Source organism: Pocillopora damicornis, chromosome 4 (assembly GCF_964200805.1).
Source record: "Pocillopora damicornis chromosome 4, jaPocDami1.2, whole genome shotgun sequence".
Taxonomy (NCBI): domain Eukaryota; kingdom Metazoa; phylum Cnidaria; class Anthozoa; order Scleractinia; family Pocilloporidae; genus Pocillopora; species Pocillopora damicornis.
In genome coordinates this window covers 30167122-30181675 of record NC_142673.1, presented here as the reverse complement: position 1 = coordinate 30181675, position 14554 = coordinate 30167122, and the positions used below count along the sequence as shown (strand labels likewise).

At 38.1% G+C, this 14554-nt stretch overlaps 2 protein-coding genes across 3 annotated transcripts; one reads left to right on the top strand and one right to left on the bottom strand.

The window, feature by feature from the left end:
• Nucleotides 1-53: 53 nt before the first annotated feature.
• On the top strand, nt 54-4148 carry LOC149047666 (substance-K receptor-like). Its single transcript, XM_089203605.1, has 3 exons — nt 54-251; nt 782-918; nt 2935-4148. The coding sequence occupies exon 3, from the start codon at nt 2969-2971 to the stop codon at nt 3983-3985; it is 1017 nt and encodes a 338-aa protein (XP_089059731.1). The 5' UTR covers nt 54-251; nt 782-918; nt 2935-2968; the 3' UTR covers nt 3986-4148.
• A 4526-nt stretch (nt 4149-8674) lies between these two features.
• Nucleotides 8675-10828, bottom strand: LOC149047665 (substance-P receptor-like). 2 transcript variants are annotated; one of them, XM_089203603.1, is made up of 2 exons: nt 9903-10828; nt 8675-9430 (listed from the first exon to the last, which is right to left on the bottom strand). In XM_089203603.1, exons 1-2 carry the CDS (start codon nt 10432-10434, stop codon nt 9399-9401), a joined length of 564 nt encoding a protein of 187 aa, XP_089059729.1. In that variant the 5' UTR covers nt 10435-10828; the 3' UTR covers nt 8675-9398. The 2 variants fall into 2 exon arrangements, with proteins under 2 accessions (XP_089059729.1, XP_089059728.1); XM_089203602.1 differs by having other exon boundaries at nt 8675-10828.
• Between the last annotated feature and the right edge of the window lie 3726 nt (nt 10829-14554).

The window sequence follows — 14554 nt, the reverse complement described above, 5'->3', positions numbered from 1 at the left end:
AATCAATTGTAAGTGAAAAAGGACAATAAGCATATAGGCAATTTTCTTCGACAAAAAACAGCTGCTTTGTTTCCATGAGCTTGGTGCAGTATTGAGCCGATAATTTCACGCAGAGAAGATTTTGCTAGCTGGGCTGAAAATTGTCACATCGGACCCACGCAATTTTTCACTACTTCCCGTACAGTTTTGTGAAGCCGGTCAACCTATATATTTCCAAAGGAGGACTTAGCAAACACAGTGAGGTCTTTCAGGTAATGGAATATTTTAATTCATGATTCAATCGTGACAAACTGGAGGGCTTGCATGACAGGGAAAGGGGAGAAGCTTAACTTCAAATATGTTTCTGAGGATACTTAAAATCTTCTTCATTTCTGTTCCTGGACTGCATTGGGCATCAAAGTTCGTCGTGCTCGTTCGATCCACGCTCCCATAATATGTTTCGAACCATGCCTATACATGGTATGCTACGTAATCATAAATAAAAATAATGATAAAAGAAAAAAAAAGGGAAATACTCGGAAGAGGTGGGTCGTTTTTAAATTGATATATTATTTTGTGAAGAAAAAAGAAGTCTCACTTTCGAAAATTTGTAGCATTCGCTTGATGAAATTTAGAATATTCGATTAAAACTATAAATTTTTTTTATAAATGCTTTTTTATTTATGATGTTCATCATCCGTTCATCAAAGAAGCTTTACTGTACCACAGCTCGTGCAAAATATCAACTTCTATCCAGCTGACCCACAAAATATCTGCTTCTTAAAAGTTTTTTTTTTGTCAGGAAATGAGTAATCTTTAAGTCCCACGTGGGTTTGTTCTGGTCCATTTTTGTGTACGAGGCCGGTTGCCACCTTGACGCAATATGCTCTGTGTACGGGAGAACTGGTTTCCGCATCATTCATCCAAGTATTGATCAAAGTATGAATTTGAAACAAGACTTTCTTATTGAAATATGTCCCTGTAAAGAGTAATAAAGAGCGTAAATTTCTATAGAAACTGTGATGCTGCGTTGGTGGAAGGGTAATACAAGGTTTTTCGGCATTGTCAAATGTTATTATAATGTAAATTGGCCTCCGTAGAGAAAACCAAAGTGTAAATTGTCCACTATTGATTCGCACTGACAAAGAACTGACGCTCGAAACGTCAGCTTTAAAAAATTTCTACAGTGGCTAAGTTACGTATATACATTATAAAACCAGCGAACTGATAAAACCAGTGAAAGAAGAACGTTTATATTACGCTAGCATGTAATTTAGAAATTCAAATCAATCGCGGAACCTTTTTCAATGAGGTTTCCTGTCTTTAATCGTCTCAAATCTTCCTGCGGGCGGAGAAACGTACGTCCTTCCTAAGCTGTCTTCACATTCCCTAGTTACAAGCTTTTCTACTCCCAGAGTGATAACAAAATAAAGCTTCTACGGATTTGTGATCACCTAGTAGGTATTCATTCCCAAAGTCTGTTGTTCTTGAGAGTCCAAAGAGAGCTGAATCATCTGACAAAAATTCTACTTTGGAAGCAAATGAAATTCAAATAGACTGTAATCATTTATCTTATTTGTTTTCGTGCGTATATAGAATTTTCTTTTTCTGCAACCGAAAAATCTTTTTCTGCAACCGAAATTTATTTTTGATCGAGGGGAATAATTAGCGAAATTAAAATGTTAAACGGAACCAAATGGCATTTTCAATACAACAATCCATGGATTTTTCAGTTTTATTTACTAATAGTATGTTTCTGATTGGGAAAAAAAAAGCCTAAAAACGTATTATTCAATTTGCTTAACTTGCAAAACAAACAAGGGACAAGATTCTGATTTTTTATTCTTGCGGTCGGTGGGCCCCAATAAAACTCAGTATTTTGGTTCCATTATATTTGCTACACCAAAAAATATAATTTTTTATGAAAGTCCGAATAGCGCTGAGGGCAACGCATCGTGAATTAAGCTATTGTTCTGTTTTCATAGACTGTCGCAAACGAGCAAAGTTCCCTCTGTACAAATAGTACGTGTGGTGACAGAGAACAACCAATATCTATCATAAAAACGGCAAATTTATTAAAAGCAAGGGAACTTTGCCATTTATTTATGTTATTATAGTTTTGTAGAATTTCGAATGCCGCTTTACCGTAGTAGGTGCACTCCAGCTAGGTATGGAATGTTTGACGCGAACCGCGAAAAGGTAATTTTGAGTCGGGTTGTATTGACTGAACTGCAAAACACTATAAACTTGATGCAAGGAAATAGGTTTTTTTTTGTCCATCAGCCTACAAAGTGAGTTTTGCTGGCAATGAAAAGTCAAGCTCGGAATGTATAAGAATACGGAACAAACATTGCAAATCAGGAAACCACAGCTCACCAACGCGCCACGGCAATATGAGTTTTAAGTTAAGTCTATATGTGACGAGACGAATTCAAAAACTACCTTCAAATTATGAAAACAAAAACCCCGTTGTGTCGGCTCATTAACTCCTTCAGCCGACAGGTTTGAAAATTTATATCTATCCATCCGAAGGGTTATTCTTCCATGATAAAAATTATGAGTACTTCCTTCCTTCCACTTAAGTAAATAATTGCTATCAAGGCTATTATTTGTCTTCGATGCATTAGTTCATTGTTCCTGATATTTAAGTTATTACAAACACTTGAGGATGGATAAAGAATGATTGAAAGACAATTCGTCGCGGCTCTGGAAGTTTTGAAATGCTATCAATTTTTTATAACTTCCGTAATTTCGCCATAAATGTGGAATTTCAGAAAGCACCAAAATCTGACTGTCGACATCCAATGGCATAAAAAACGTTTAATTGATTCTTAAAGGTAAGAGTGCAATGATATGTAAATTAGCTACCATGGATTAAGTTTCTGTATATCTCTTTCTAGTAGCAGTAGAGCAAGTAACCTGTGATAGACGATTCTATGTAACGCTCTTTTTCAGCCCCTTAGGAGTTCTCCATCGAAGGAACACAGAAATGTCGTTATTTACCAACACTAGCATAGGTGGAACCAATACCTCCACCGAGAGCACAATTGAACAATATGAAGAACCAAAAGCTCTGTACATTTTCCGTTTAACCCTCTTCTCCGTGATCATCTCGGCCAGTTCAATCGGCAACTCGATGGTTTGTTATGCTGTGTGTACCATACCTTCCCGCAAGCCTCTGTCCTACCATCTCGTCGCTAACATGGCCTTCGCAGAAATTCTAAGCAGCGTTTGTTTAGCCGTCATATGCATGTTTGCGAGCGAGCAGAATCCAACTGACTACGTCCTTCAAGAGGCCGCATGCATTTTGAATCCGTTCCAAGTAATTGCTCTTCTCATTGTGATCTACTCACTGGCTGCCATCGCTTTTTATCGTTACAGATTCATTGTAAACCCTCTTCCACGCGGATCATCCGCTAAGAAGATTACAATTCTGACCATATCTGGGCTGTTGCTGTTGTCATTTGCAATCGCCTTCCCCTATTTCTTTGGTCTCAGGTTTAGAAATGGTGAGTGTGAGGAGCTGTCTGTCGTAAGTAATAGATCGGATTCCTATGTAGCTATCAGATTCATCCTGAATTACGCTTTACCATCTATGATAATGCTAGCATCTTACGGAACAGTGGCGTGGAACTTAAGGAGGCGAATCGCACAGATAAAGAAAAGGAATCGGGATTTGAATGTTGCACCCTCTTGTATCGTTGAAACTAAACTCCAAGAGTTGCGAGATGGCGCGAGAATGGAGGAACGAAGAAGTGCTCTGCTCGATCAGAATAACCGAAGAGACAGTAAACCCGAAAACACAGACCCAGAGAAAGATTTACTTAAGATGATTTTTATGCTTATCATTATTTTTGTTGTTTGTCATTTTCCGTATCAAGCCCACTATGTGTGGGAAAGGGTTTGTAACATCACTAGGCATCAATTTAGATATCATCAACTCTTTATTGATTATAATTTTATTTTGATTTGCCTTCCCAGCGCCTTACATCCTTTGTGTTATTGAACAATGAACAGTTTCTTTGCTAAGGCGTTCTCCAAAATCATTCTTTGTAGATTTTGAAAACACAAGAATAAATATGTATCTCAATTCGTAGAATGCTTTGCTCAAGTTCGAACAAATTCTCAGGTTTGTTTTGCATTGTTATTAAAGCAGTTTCCGGATGAAAGTTTTGTCAACTTGTTCCTCAGCATTTTACGCCGTTCAGGATTGGCGAGTTTATCTCAAAATTGGCTTTTTAACATATACAGACTTATCACGATGATAAATGTTTATGCGGCCTGCACATCTGCAGCAACAAAGATAGTGGAAGATACTTTTGAGCAACGTTAAGAATGTTAAAAACTTTAAATTACTTCAAAAACGATTCAGAGACCGGTACTACTTTTACGCAACCTCCACTAATTTCGTTCCAACGTAACAAAAACATAAGCAACTTTTTGGTCAAAAGTTCAAGATATGAGACCAACGGCCAACCTGGAACTAAGCAAATGCGCTCACTCTCGATGCAAAACTTGTCCTTTCATTTACAACGTAGAGAAAATTTCGGAACCCGAGAGATCCATTAAGATTACCGATCACTTCACGTGCACCTCCGCCAATGTCATCTATTGCGTAACTAGCACTTGATACAAAAAGTTATACATTAGTGAAACAGGAAGACGACTAGGTGACCGATTCTGAGAACAATTTCGCGACATAGAAAGAAATGAATAGGACGCATCCAAACCAGTCGCTAGACACTAAAATTTCCCGAATTACTCTGAGCAGCATATAGCAGTTTGCGGCATTTCCCTCTATCTAAGCAATTCGGAAAGCCGCAAAACTCTAGAACAAATACGAGAAGAGAAATTTTATATCTGAAAATAACCATGTATTATTTTTATACGGTTAAGAATATATGAAAGTCATATATTTGAACTGCGGATAAAGACATGAATGAAAGTGATCCTCGCACTGATGTGCACTACTTAGGCAGTAGTGAAAATAAGGCCTGAAAAAAAATTTTTTTTTTCAGACCTGTACGGGATTTGAACCCATGACCTCTGCGATACTGGTGCAGCGCTCTACCAACTGAGCTAACAAGCCAACTGGGAGCTGGTCATGATGGTGGTTCTAAATAAACCCGTGAAGTGATGAATATACGGTTAAGAATATATGAAAGTCAGAACTGCGGATAAAGACATGAATGAAAGTGATCCTCGCAGTGATGTGCACTACTTAGGCAGTAGTGAAAATAAGGCCTGGTTCACCACCACCATCATGAGCAGCTCCCAGTTGGCTTGTTAGCTCAGTTGGTAGAGCGCTGCACCGGTATCGCAGAGGTCATAGGTTCAAATCCCGTACAGGCCTGAAATTTTTTTCAGGCCTTATTTTCACTACTGCCTAAGTAGTGCACATCACTGCGAAGATCACTTTCATACATGTATTATTTTGTTCATTACATAAACACAATAGCCCATTTTTGACAAGAAAAGTCGACTTGATTAATAAATGAAAATAAAAGGATCGACAATCCCTGTCACTGCAGTATCCAAGTGTCGCACTGGACATGATTGTGCACACGACAGCGCTGAAAAACTCATAAGAAAGCACTTTCTTCCCCTGGAAATGTCACCAAATCGTCGGTGACCTTGATAAATAGTTCCAGCGATTGATAGAATTGCACCTGACATGATAGATCAGTTCAAAAAGAGCAATAAAAACTTACTCGCTGGTCGACTAATGAACTCCCCAGGGTTTGATGGCAGGAACATTGGACCATGTGGGCTGCGCACGCACATTTAAAAAACTACCGCCGCTGATCTTCATACTGCATCTTCAAAATCATCACCAGGCCTCACACGGAAAGTCAGGAATAGTTTTGCTGCTCGCTAGTGCTCGCAGTAACAAAAGTTTTTATTATAACGATTCTAACTTGGATTCCCGCCTTTGAATCAAGAAGATACGGTGTACTGCTGGTAGATTATTTTTTAAAGATGAAGTTAATTGGTGTTACATCACGATGCTTTATGACTGGGATTGGTTTAGAAAATTTGCACCACCTCTTAGTCACTCGAGTTTTGCCGCGCTCTCTTTGTCTCCATGGGATGTTTATCTTGCTGACAGTCGAAATTTCTTTTATGAATTCAATCGAATGACGCTCCATCTTATTTCGGTAGTGAATTATTGATCAGGTTAGTATGGCGTGCTGTACAGTCGGCATAACTTGATTTCGACCTTTCCTCGAATCATTCCCACAAATTGATATTTCAATTTTTATCTTTAAATGAGCTGAACAAGACGTTAACAATGCTTCCGAGAAGCTACCTAGTTTTTATTTTTCGGATATTGTGCTGTGGAGAAATTTCTGCTACTACCCTAGCAAGATAGATATACAGACACTTATAGGCAGAAATGTGATCGTAGAAAAATGTTAATATCGTCGAGCAGCTAAGGTAGCCCGATTGATAAGATTTCATTCATTTTACGGCGCTTGTTTCTTATGAGGATGCTATCTCCTTTATCAAATCATTCTTTGCGAAAGCTTGACAAGAAGATATCAAAACCTGTTCCTAATATGGCAGTTTAAGACTGCTTTTAAAAGCATTAAATTTTAGCTTAAATAGGAACCGTGTACGCGAAAAGGTTTGTAATGAACCGTTGAGAAAAGGTTCTCTCATTTACAAAATATTCCCGTCTGCGACTTTGTTGAGAGTATAAAAATGGCGACGGCAATCAAAGGACACAAAAAAATTATTTTAAAAAGCTGATCATGACAAACGACTGCGCGGGAAAATTTCACTGTGATTAGCGCAAACACAGCTTGTCGACACAATAACAAAAAACTTAGAATCCAAACCTTCCGCAAGTGCCGATATTTTTTTTCGGTAATCTTTTTCTTTCAAACAGATCTGTGCCTTGAAGATGCCGTTGTATTATAAGAGGAATTTGAAACCGTTCTGAATAATTTGAGATATAGCGATAGAATAAACTGACCGCCACTCAATTTCGCTGGATTTGCAAGCAGATTTTCACTTGGGTTTGTTTAGGGAGAAAAGCACGCGAAATGTCGATTGTGACGTAGCAAGGGCTTTTAACAAATTTTTTTGGTTCCTCATGAGCCGTCCAGTTGCTGCCGATGTAAATGTGTATTCACGGCTTCCAGTGTCGCATGAGTTTTTCTGTTCGTAAAACGTGCGTAAAGAAAACGCATGCGAACAATTTCCACCGCCACGTAAAAATGACTGCCATGCCTTTTAACGTGAGGAAAATGTTGGCCTGTGCGTAGAAGTTGAAGCTGTGTGCAACTTAACTTGCACTCTTACGATTGCAACGTGCGTAAAACGCACGTAGTATGTAAACCTCTAGAAAAAAAACGAGGAAGTAGAAATATGATAACGTTTTGTCGACGCACGTAAACGTTCATCTCAACGTACCAAAGTATGTAATTTTTTTAAACGCACGTTTACGCGCATGGACAAAAGCAACAGTGGAAATCCTGCTTAATGGCACGACATTTTGCCGGTGTTTTGGGCGTTTGAGGGCCGCGATTTTCCTTTACATCTTGGATTTTCACCGAGAAACCCCTCAACTACAACCTCAACTGCATAACATATTCGAAGCCGCATTTTAACTCATCACTCGGACAATTCACTCAGTGTCAGTGAGGCCTTTCAACCATGCACGTATTCCAAAAAAAATCCTCCGCACATTTTAATTCAAATTGAACAGCACGTTTTAAAGACGGTTATCATATTATTGTTGAGATCAATGCGTCTATACTTCTGTCATTTTCTTTGAAAAGAACCAATGATCACTTGAAATTAAGAGAACAAATACTTAGGTCCATCTTATGACTGACAACTCAGTTCCGTTATTTCATAGAACTTGTATATATAATTATCATTTATGTGCAGTCTGTACTTTAACGTTTAAGGTACAGACTGAAATTTGCAATTAGTTCCGGCGAACATGTTATGTTTACCGACTGAAGGAACATCTGAGAGATGTTTAAAGGTAGATTTTCCCGTTTCCTTCTTTCATCTACCTTATGAGATCTATAATATTCTTTAGCTCTATCAGCTGTAAACAACCTCGAGGTTCTTGTCAAAAAATTTGAACTGCAGGATGTTTTGACTTCTGATTGTCACTATGTCTGGAGCCCTGAGGATGTTTAAAACACATCGACTCACACTAAGCGTTAAATATAATTACCCCAGGTTTTGTTTTCATGATGACTTTTCATCAAATGCGTGTGTTTCTTCCGAACAAAGACACGCTTGTAATGATTGTTCTCGAAGTTTCTCCCTCTTCTGTTCAACACAGATCCATATCCAATAACTGGAACATTTGCAGACTCGAACCTGGCGCTGATTTCGCTGCTTGCTGAAATTTTTATGTAACCCGACATATCTGTGGTTAATTTTTATTAAAATATACGATGTATTTATAAAAGTACAAAATACACCATCTGTTTCGTATTTCTGGTCACTTGTTCCCTACGCCCGATAACCCGATCACTCGATTACTTGAAGCTCTTTCGCTTTCCCTACACGTTCGATTTATTAGGAGTCAAATTATTTTTCCTTTGCCCACAGAATCAGTTCTTTTCAGGCATTTTCATGTTGACAAAAATACCCCCCCATCCTTCCAAAAAACACACATTAAACTTTCCTGAAGTACTTCAGAGGACTTTTACAGTTATTGATCACATTTTAAAATCCTTTAATCAGCTTCGTCTCATTAAACCACCGGAAGCACATATATTTCTATATATAGTGGTTTAAACTATATATCATCTGGCAAATTTTGCTCAAGGAACTGAATGATCAGAAAATAATCTATGAGCTTCTAGTCTAAGTAATTTTCCTTGCGAACGGTGAACATATTTACAAGCAAAACCACCGATATGTAATTCTCAAGAGTTTTTATACAAAATGCACGTGACGGCAGGAAGTCGTTATTTACGACGACAAATTGAAAGGCTGGTTTGCTTCAATCTGATCTTGCTGAAAACGATCCCCAGCATAACTCAATTTTCAATACGTTACTGAAGGTATCCGTTTCAAGTATTCCTGTGATTTAGATTAAGGAGACTATTGACGCGAGTGCTTTCACTGGCGTGAATTGTATTTTTAAAATAAACATACTCTTACATATCAACCTCTACCAAGCTTGCATCGTTATAATTGGTATTTTTTTTTAAGTTGTTCGAAAACAAACAGTTTTCCGCGAACAATCTTTTGCGGTATTTAAACTTTGGAACTCTCGACTGGAGGACATTCCTTTCGTGTCCAAGATGGCTGCCAGACATTTACAGCTGCCACACTGGGAGCGTATAACTTTTACTGAGTTCGATTCAAAAATGAGTCAGTTTCACATCAGTCATAAGGTCTACAAAGAATGATTTTGGAGAACGCCTTAGCAAAGAAACTGTTCATTGTTCCATAACACAAAGGATGTAAGGCGCTGGGAAGGCAAATCAAAATAAAATTATAATCAATAAAGAGTCGATGATATCTAAATTGATACGCAGTGATGTTACAAACCCTTTCCCACACATAGTGGGCTTGATACGGAAAATGACAAACAACAAAAATAATGATAAGCATAAAAATCATCTTAAGTAAATCTTTCTCTGGGTCTGTGTTTTCGGGTTTACTGTCTCTTCGGTTATTCTGATCGAGCAGAACACTTCTTCGTTCCTCCATTCTCGCGCCATCTCGCAACTCTTGGAGTTTAGTTTCAACAATACAAGAGGGTGCAACATTCAAATCCCGATTCCTTTTCTTTATCTGTGCGATTCGCCTCCTTAAGTTCCACGCCACTGTTCCGTAAGATGCTAGCATTATCATAGATGGTAAAGCGTAATTCAGGATGAATCTGATAGCTACATAGGAATCCGATCTATTACTTACGACAGACAGCTCCTCACACTCACCATTTCTAAACCTGAGACCAAAGAAATAGGGGAAGGCGATTGCAAATGACAACAGCCACAACCCAGATATGGTCAGAATTGTAATCTTCTTAACGGACGGTCCGCGTGGAAGAGGGTTTACAATGAATCTGTAACGATAAAAAGCGATGGCAGCCAGTGAGTAGATCACAACGAGAAGAGCAACTACTTGCAACGGATTCAAAATGCATGCGGCCTCTTGAAGGACGTAGTCAGTTGGATTCTGCTCGCTCGCAAACATGCATATGACGGCTAAACAAACGCTGCTTAGAATTTCTGCGAAGGCCATGTTAGCGACGAGATGATAAGACAGAGGCTTGCGGGAAGGTATGGTACACACAGCATAACAAACCATCGAGTTGCCGATCACACTGGCCGAGATGATCACGGAGAAGAGGGTTAAACGGAAAATGTACAGAGCTTTTGGTTCTTCATACTGTTCTATCCAGGAAACAGATCCCACCGTGGAGGGCTCTGTTGAGTTTGCGATGTACGAAGTGTTGATAAACTCCATGTTTTTTGTCGTCCTCCCGCTCTTGTCGTTGGTCTTGTCCTTTTTTGTTAACACCTTTACTGTGAGAGAGATAAGCAGACAACAGAAACTGTAGTGCGAAGCCGTTTTCACAAAGACTTTTCCGCCGTCTTCCTCCCGACTGTTTTGTTGATATTCAACGTCACGAATGGCTTCGAATTTTAAACCTGTCAATATATGAATGACGAATTGTATTGATTTTAATTATAATTAAAGTTATCATTGCAGCTCTCGTATCTTGTATCTCGATATACATTAGCTGATGATAATACCTAGAATTACACTTTTAAAGACTTTTAAACATTTTCCCCGATGAATTCTTTGTTGAGTATTGACTGACACAAATGACACCAAATTTTCGGACCGTGAGTGACAAATGAATGACGAATCAGTGATAAATTATGAATGCCGGTCTTGTCAAAGATCGCTCCGAGAACAAAGAACGGCGCGAGTGTACTTGGTATATTAAAAATCCAGCTGGTACAGAGCTATGATCATTGCAACAGTTTAAGATCACACAAACACCGCAACTGCCAGAGATTCACGAAGTACATTGGTGGGATTTAAATAAACTTGTAAACATTCTATGGGGTTTAAGTATGCCATCGTACTATAAGAGGAAGTTATCGAGGTAAATTATTGAAGATATCCTACCGATAGACAGAGATAAAACTCACTTCAGTCATCATTAGAATCTACCTACAGCTTTTCATTTAGTTTTGTATGGGGAAAAACTCACGCGAGATATCGTAGCTACAGCTTTTAGCAAAATTCACTTCGGACAGGTTTGCAAATAACAATTTACTTCTCAATCAGCATATGAATTTTTTTAAAAGTAAACAGAGATTTATACTGCAGAGACAACTCAGATCAGAAAATATGAAACTGCTTTTTAACCAAACATTTGATAGTTTGATGAGAGCACAAGACGTCAGCCTGTTAAAAAATAGGAGAAGCACCTCGAACTTTCTTCTCGTCACCCACACTGTTCACTCATAGCTAACATTAATGTTCTTTTGTTACCGCATGCGTACGTTAGGAACCTCTACTGCACATTTGATCAAAATTGAACAGCACAATTTCATACCTGACGGTTATTTGCGAGGTTTGATCAGCTTGATCTAATTCCTGTTTTTTCTATCGAAAGAAACCGATGATAAAAAATAGATACCATCTCTTTATTGAAAACTCAAGAGTTGTATGTAGAATTAAAGTCTAAGTAGTTCATGTTAGAACTTGAATGAAAATTTGCAATTGAATCAAGCGAATTTTTCGTGTGTATTGACTGAGAGAACATCTGGCAGATGCTCAATGGCACATCAATCTTTCAATTTCCTTAAACCCTAGTCTCAAGTAGTCCGAACTATGAAGCGCCGCTACAACGCATGAGGCGGGACAACTCAGCGCTGTCAGCCGCGGAGAATCTTGCTTAAACGAAAAGGGAAAAACGTTTGGTTGTCAGACGTCTGATTGTTAATCAGTTTCTTGGCTTGGAAGTGAAAACTGAAACTGAAAAAAAACCGGATTTAAATGTCATCACACCAATCCTATTTTACCTGTGATTATTGTAAACTGTGATCTTCCAAAACAACGCATATTCAATCACATAAAGATGACGCAAGAACCTTCTAACTGCTTATCAAAACATAACCTCCTAAACCCGTGGAACTGTCAGAGAACATGATGGGCAACTGAAGGTCCTTCTAAAAAGAAAATCAGACTAAAGGTATATTTGAACCAAGCCTCAATGATACTCAATCTTTTATCCGCTTATCTTTGTTCCTAAATTTACAGAAAATAAAGTAATCCATGAGTTTCCAGTCTTTGTAACTTCCTTTAAGGAAGTTGTAGTAAGTAAGTAAGTAAATAAGTAAGTAAATCTTGATTTCAAAAGGGTGTGCAATCACAGTCAAGACTGTATTCTCCATTATGGCCCTATCAAACTGAATTGCAGTAATTCTGATTACAGACATTTATTATACTAAAATAGGAAGATACTAAGGATATTATAAAACTTAAGATTACATAGAACTTAAAATCACATTGATAAGAACTAAATATTCTGTCTGTTGTATATATTTAGTAGTATGGCATAAGAAATTATAACTCAATGTCTACCTAGCTCCTTAGCCGTCATTACGGATAACATTTAGAAAGTTTGATTTTTCACTCAACTGCTTTTGCTGACAACTTTTCCTCAGTTGGATCTGTTTACTCTACATGTTGACAAGCACAGTTTCAGAAGTAATAACTGAGCGTATGCATAGAGTTTCAGCCGTTTGAAAGGTTGGTTTTGGACTTGACAGCTCTGGCTGACAACTTATCCTTAGCTTAATCCGTTTATCATAGAGTCGCCAATCGCATACTCAAAACTGCATTGAAAAAAAATGATGATCAAAGCTGTGACCATGTTAAGGAATATTTAGTCATTTCTCTTTGTTACATTGATCTGCCTGGATCAAATGCGAAACTGACTCTCGTCAAATGGACATCATTGACAATCGAACCCTGTATTGACGGGTTACCCACGGGGAATGGAGGGGTGGCTGCTTAATAAAGGTTAACCGCTTAATACAGCTTCACAGAATAGGGGCCAAACGCGATGAAAAAACAAAAAACATCTTTTTGTCCTAACAGTCCAAGCAAGAAAGACATTTGAACTCAAAGTGCTAACATTTGTTCGGGAGATAAACATGGAAAATTTGACTGGAGAGATTATTATTGGTTTTTTTTTTTTTTTTTTGGTGTTTTCACTTTAAGTGGTCGCACAATACAGGTGGAAACAATACAAACAAGCAGTTGGGACTCAGTCAAGGGTGACCACGACCGCTTAATAACGGTGGCGCATAAAGAGGTAAAAATTAAAATACTTGAGGAGAAAAAATTTCGAAACAAATTTCGGAACTTTGACCAATATGGTGCCCCTTAAACACAGCCGGGTCCGACCATACGTTGTATTAATGTCTATCATTCGAGAACAATACAAATTTTTCATGACGGTACTACGTTTAGTCTTGTGTTACAAACTCTAGAGTGTGTTGCATCAACACTTACATCAGCTCGCTGCTCGTCTCGTATTCGGCAAAGAACTGTTGGCCCACAGGTATTCATGTTTGAATTATCCTCCATCAAGTCCACAATGAAGCTCACTTTTATTCTAGAACTTTCTGAAAACTTAAATGTGTTCGAATATGCGAAGAAAAACAGACGCCTCAAGTAGAGGATATCAACAATAGCCTTTACTTGGTGCAAAAATATGTATGGATACAGTTTTTCAAGAGTGAAATTCGTTGAGAAACGAGAGATTCGAGGAACAGATTATGCCCAAGGACACACATACGATGATATTTTAGTGCAAAATGGAGGCTATTGTGTTAAGTATCCTTCAAACATTTTGTAACGCGCGTGAAAAAATGTTTGCGAATAGCTTACCGTTTGTTGCGTGGGAGGTTTACTTTTCCGTGTTCTCTAATAGGATTTTATGAACTAACAGAAATGTGCTTTGGATGTTCTCCAGCTTTAGCTGTGGAAATATTCGGTAACGTAATACTTTTAGACCAGTCGCACGTGAGCAAAAATATTTGATGGATTCAAAGAAGGAATAATGGTATGATGTTGAGCATGATCTTATGAATCATCCGTACTGAGGTCTGAATTATTTGCCGAAGTCGAAGACTAATGTTGATAACGCAGACACGAGGTTTGATAATTTATGATATCATACGAAAACCAAATTCAGTAAGTGTTTCATCCTACATTTTTTCATTAATAGTAATCTGCAAAAGACGACACTTCTCTCCGAGTCTGCAAAAGTTTGAAAATTTAACACGGACGGAAGGCTTGAAAACGAAGCAGACTTTGAACGCAATATCCGCTGAGTGTCATATCCCCTGCAGATATTGTATTTATCATGTCAGCTTCACACTGTGTCACACGCTATTGTAAATTGATATATGCTCTCGACCAATCAGATTATACGTAGTAAGTCTAGGGTATAATAATTCCTCTTATCACGAACTTAACCTGGTCAAATTCTGTGTTATACCGCATGAAGACATTGTTAAATGAGAATTTACCACAAAACAAGATATTCGGATATTGA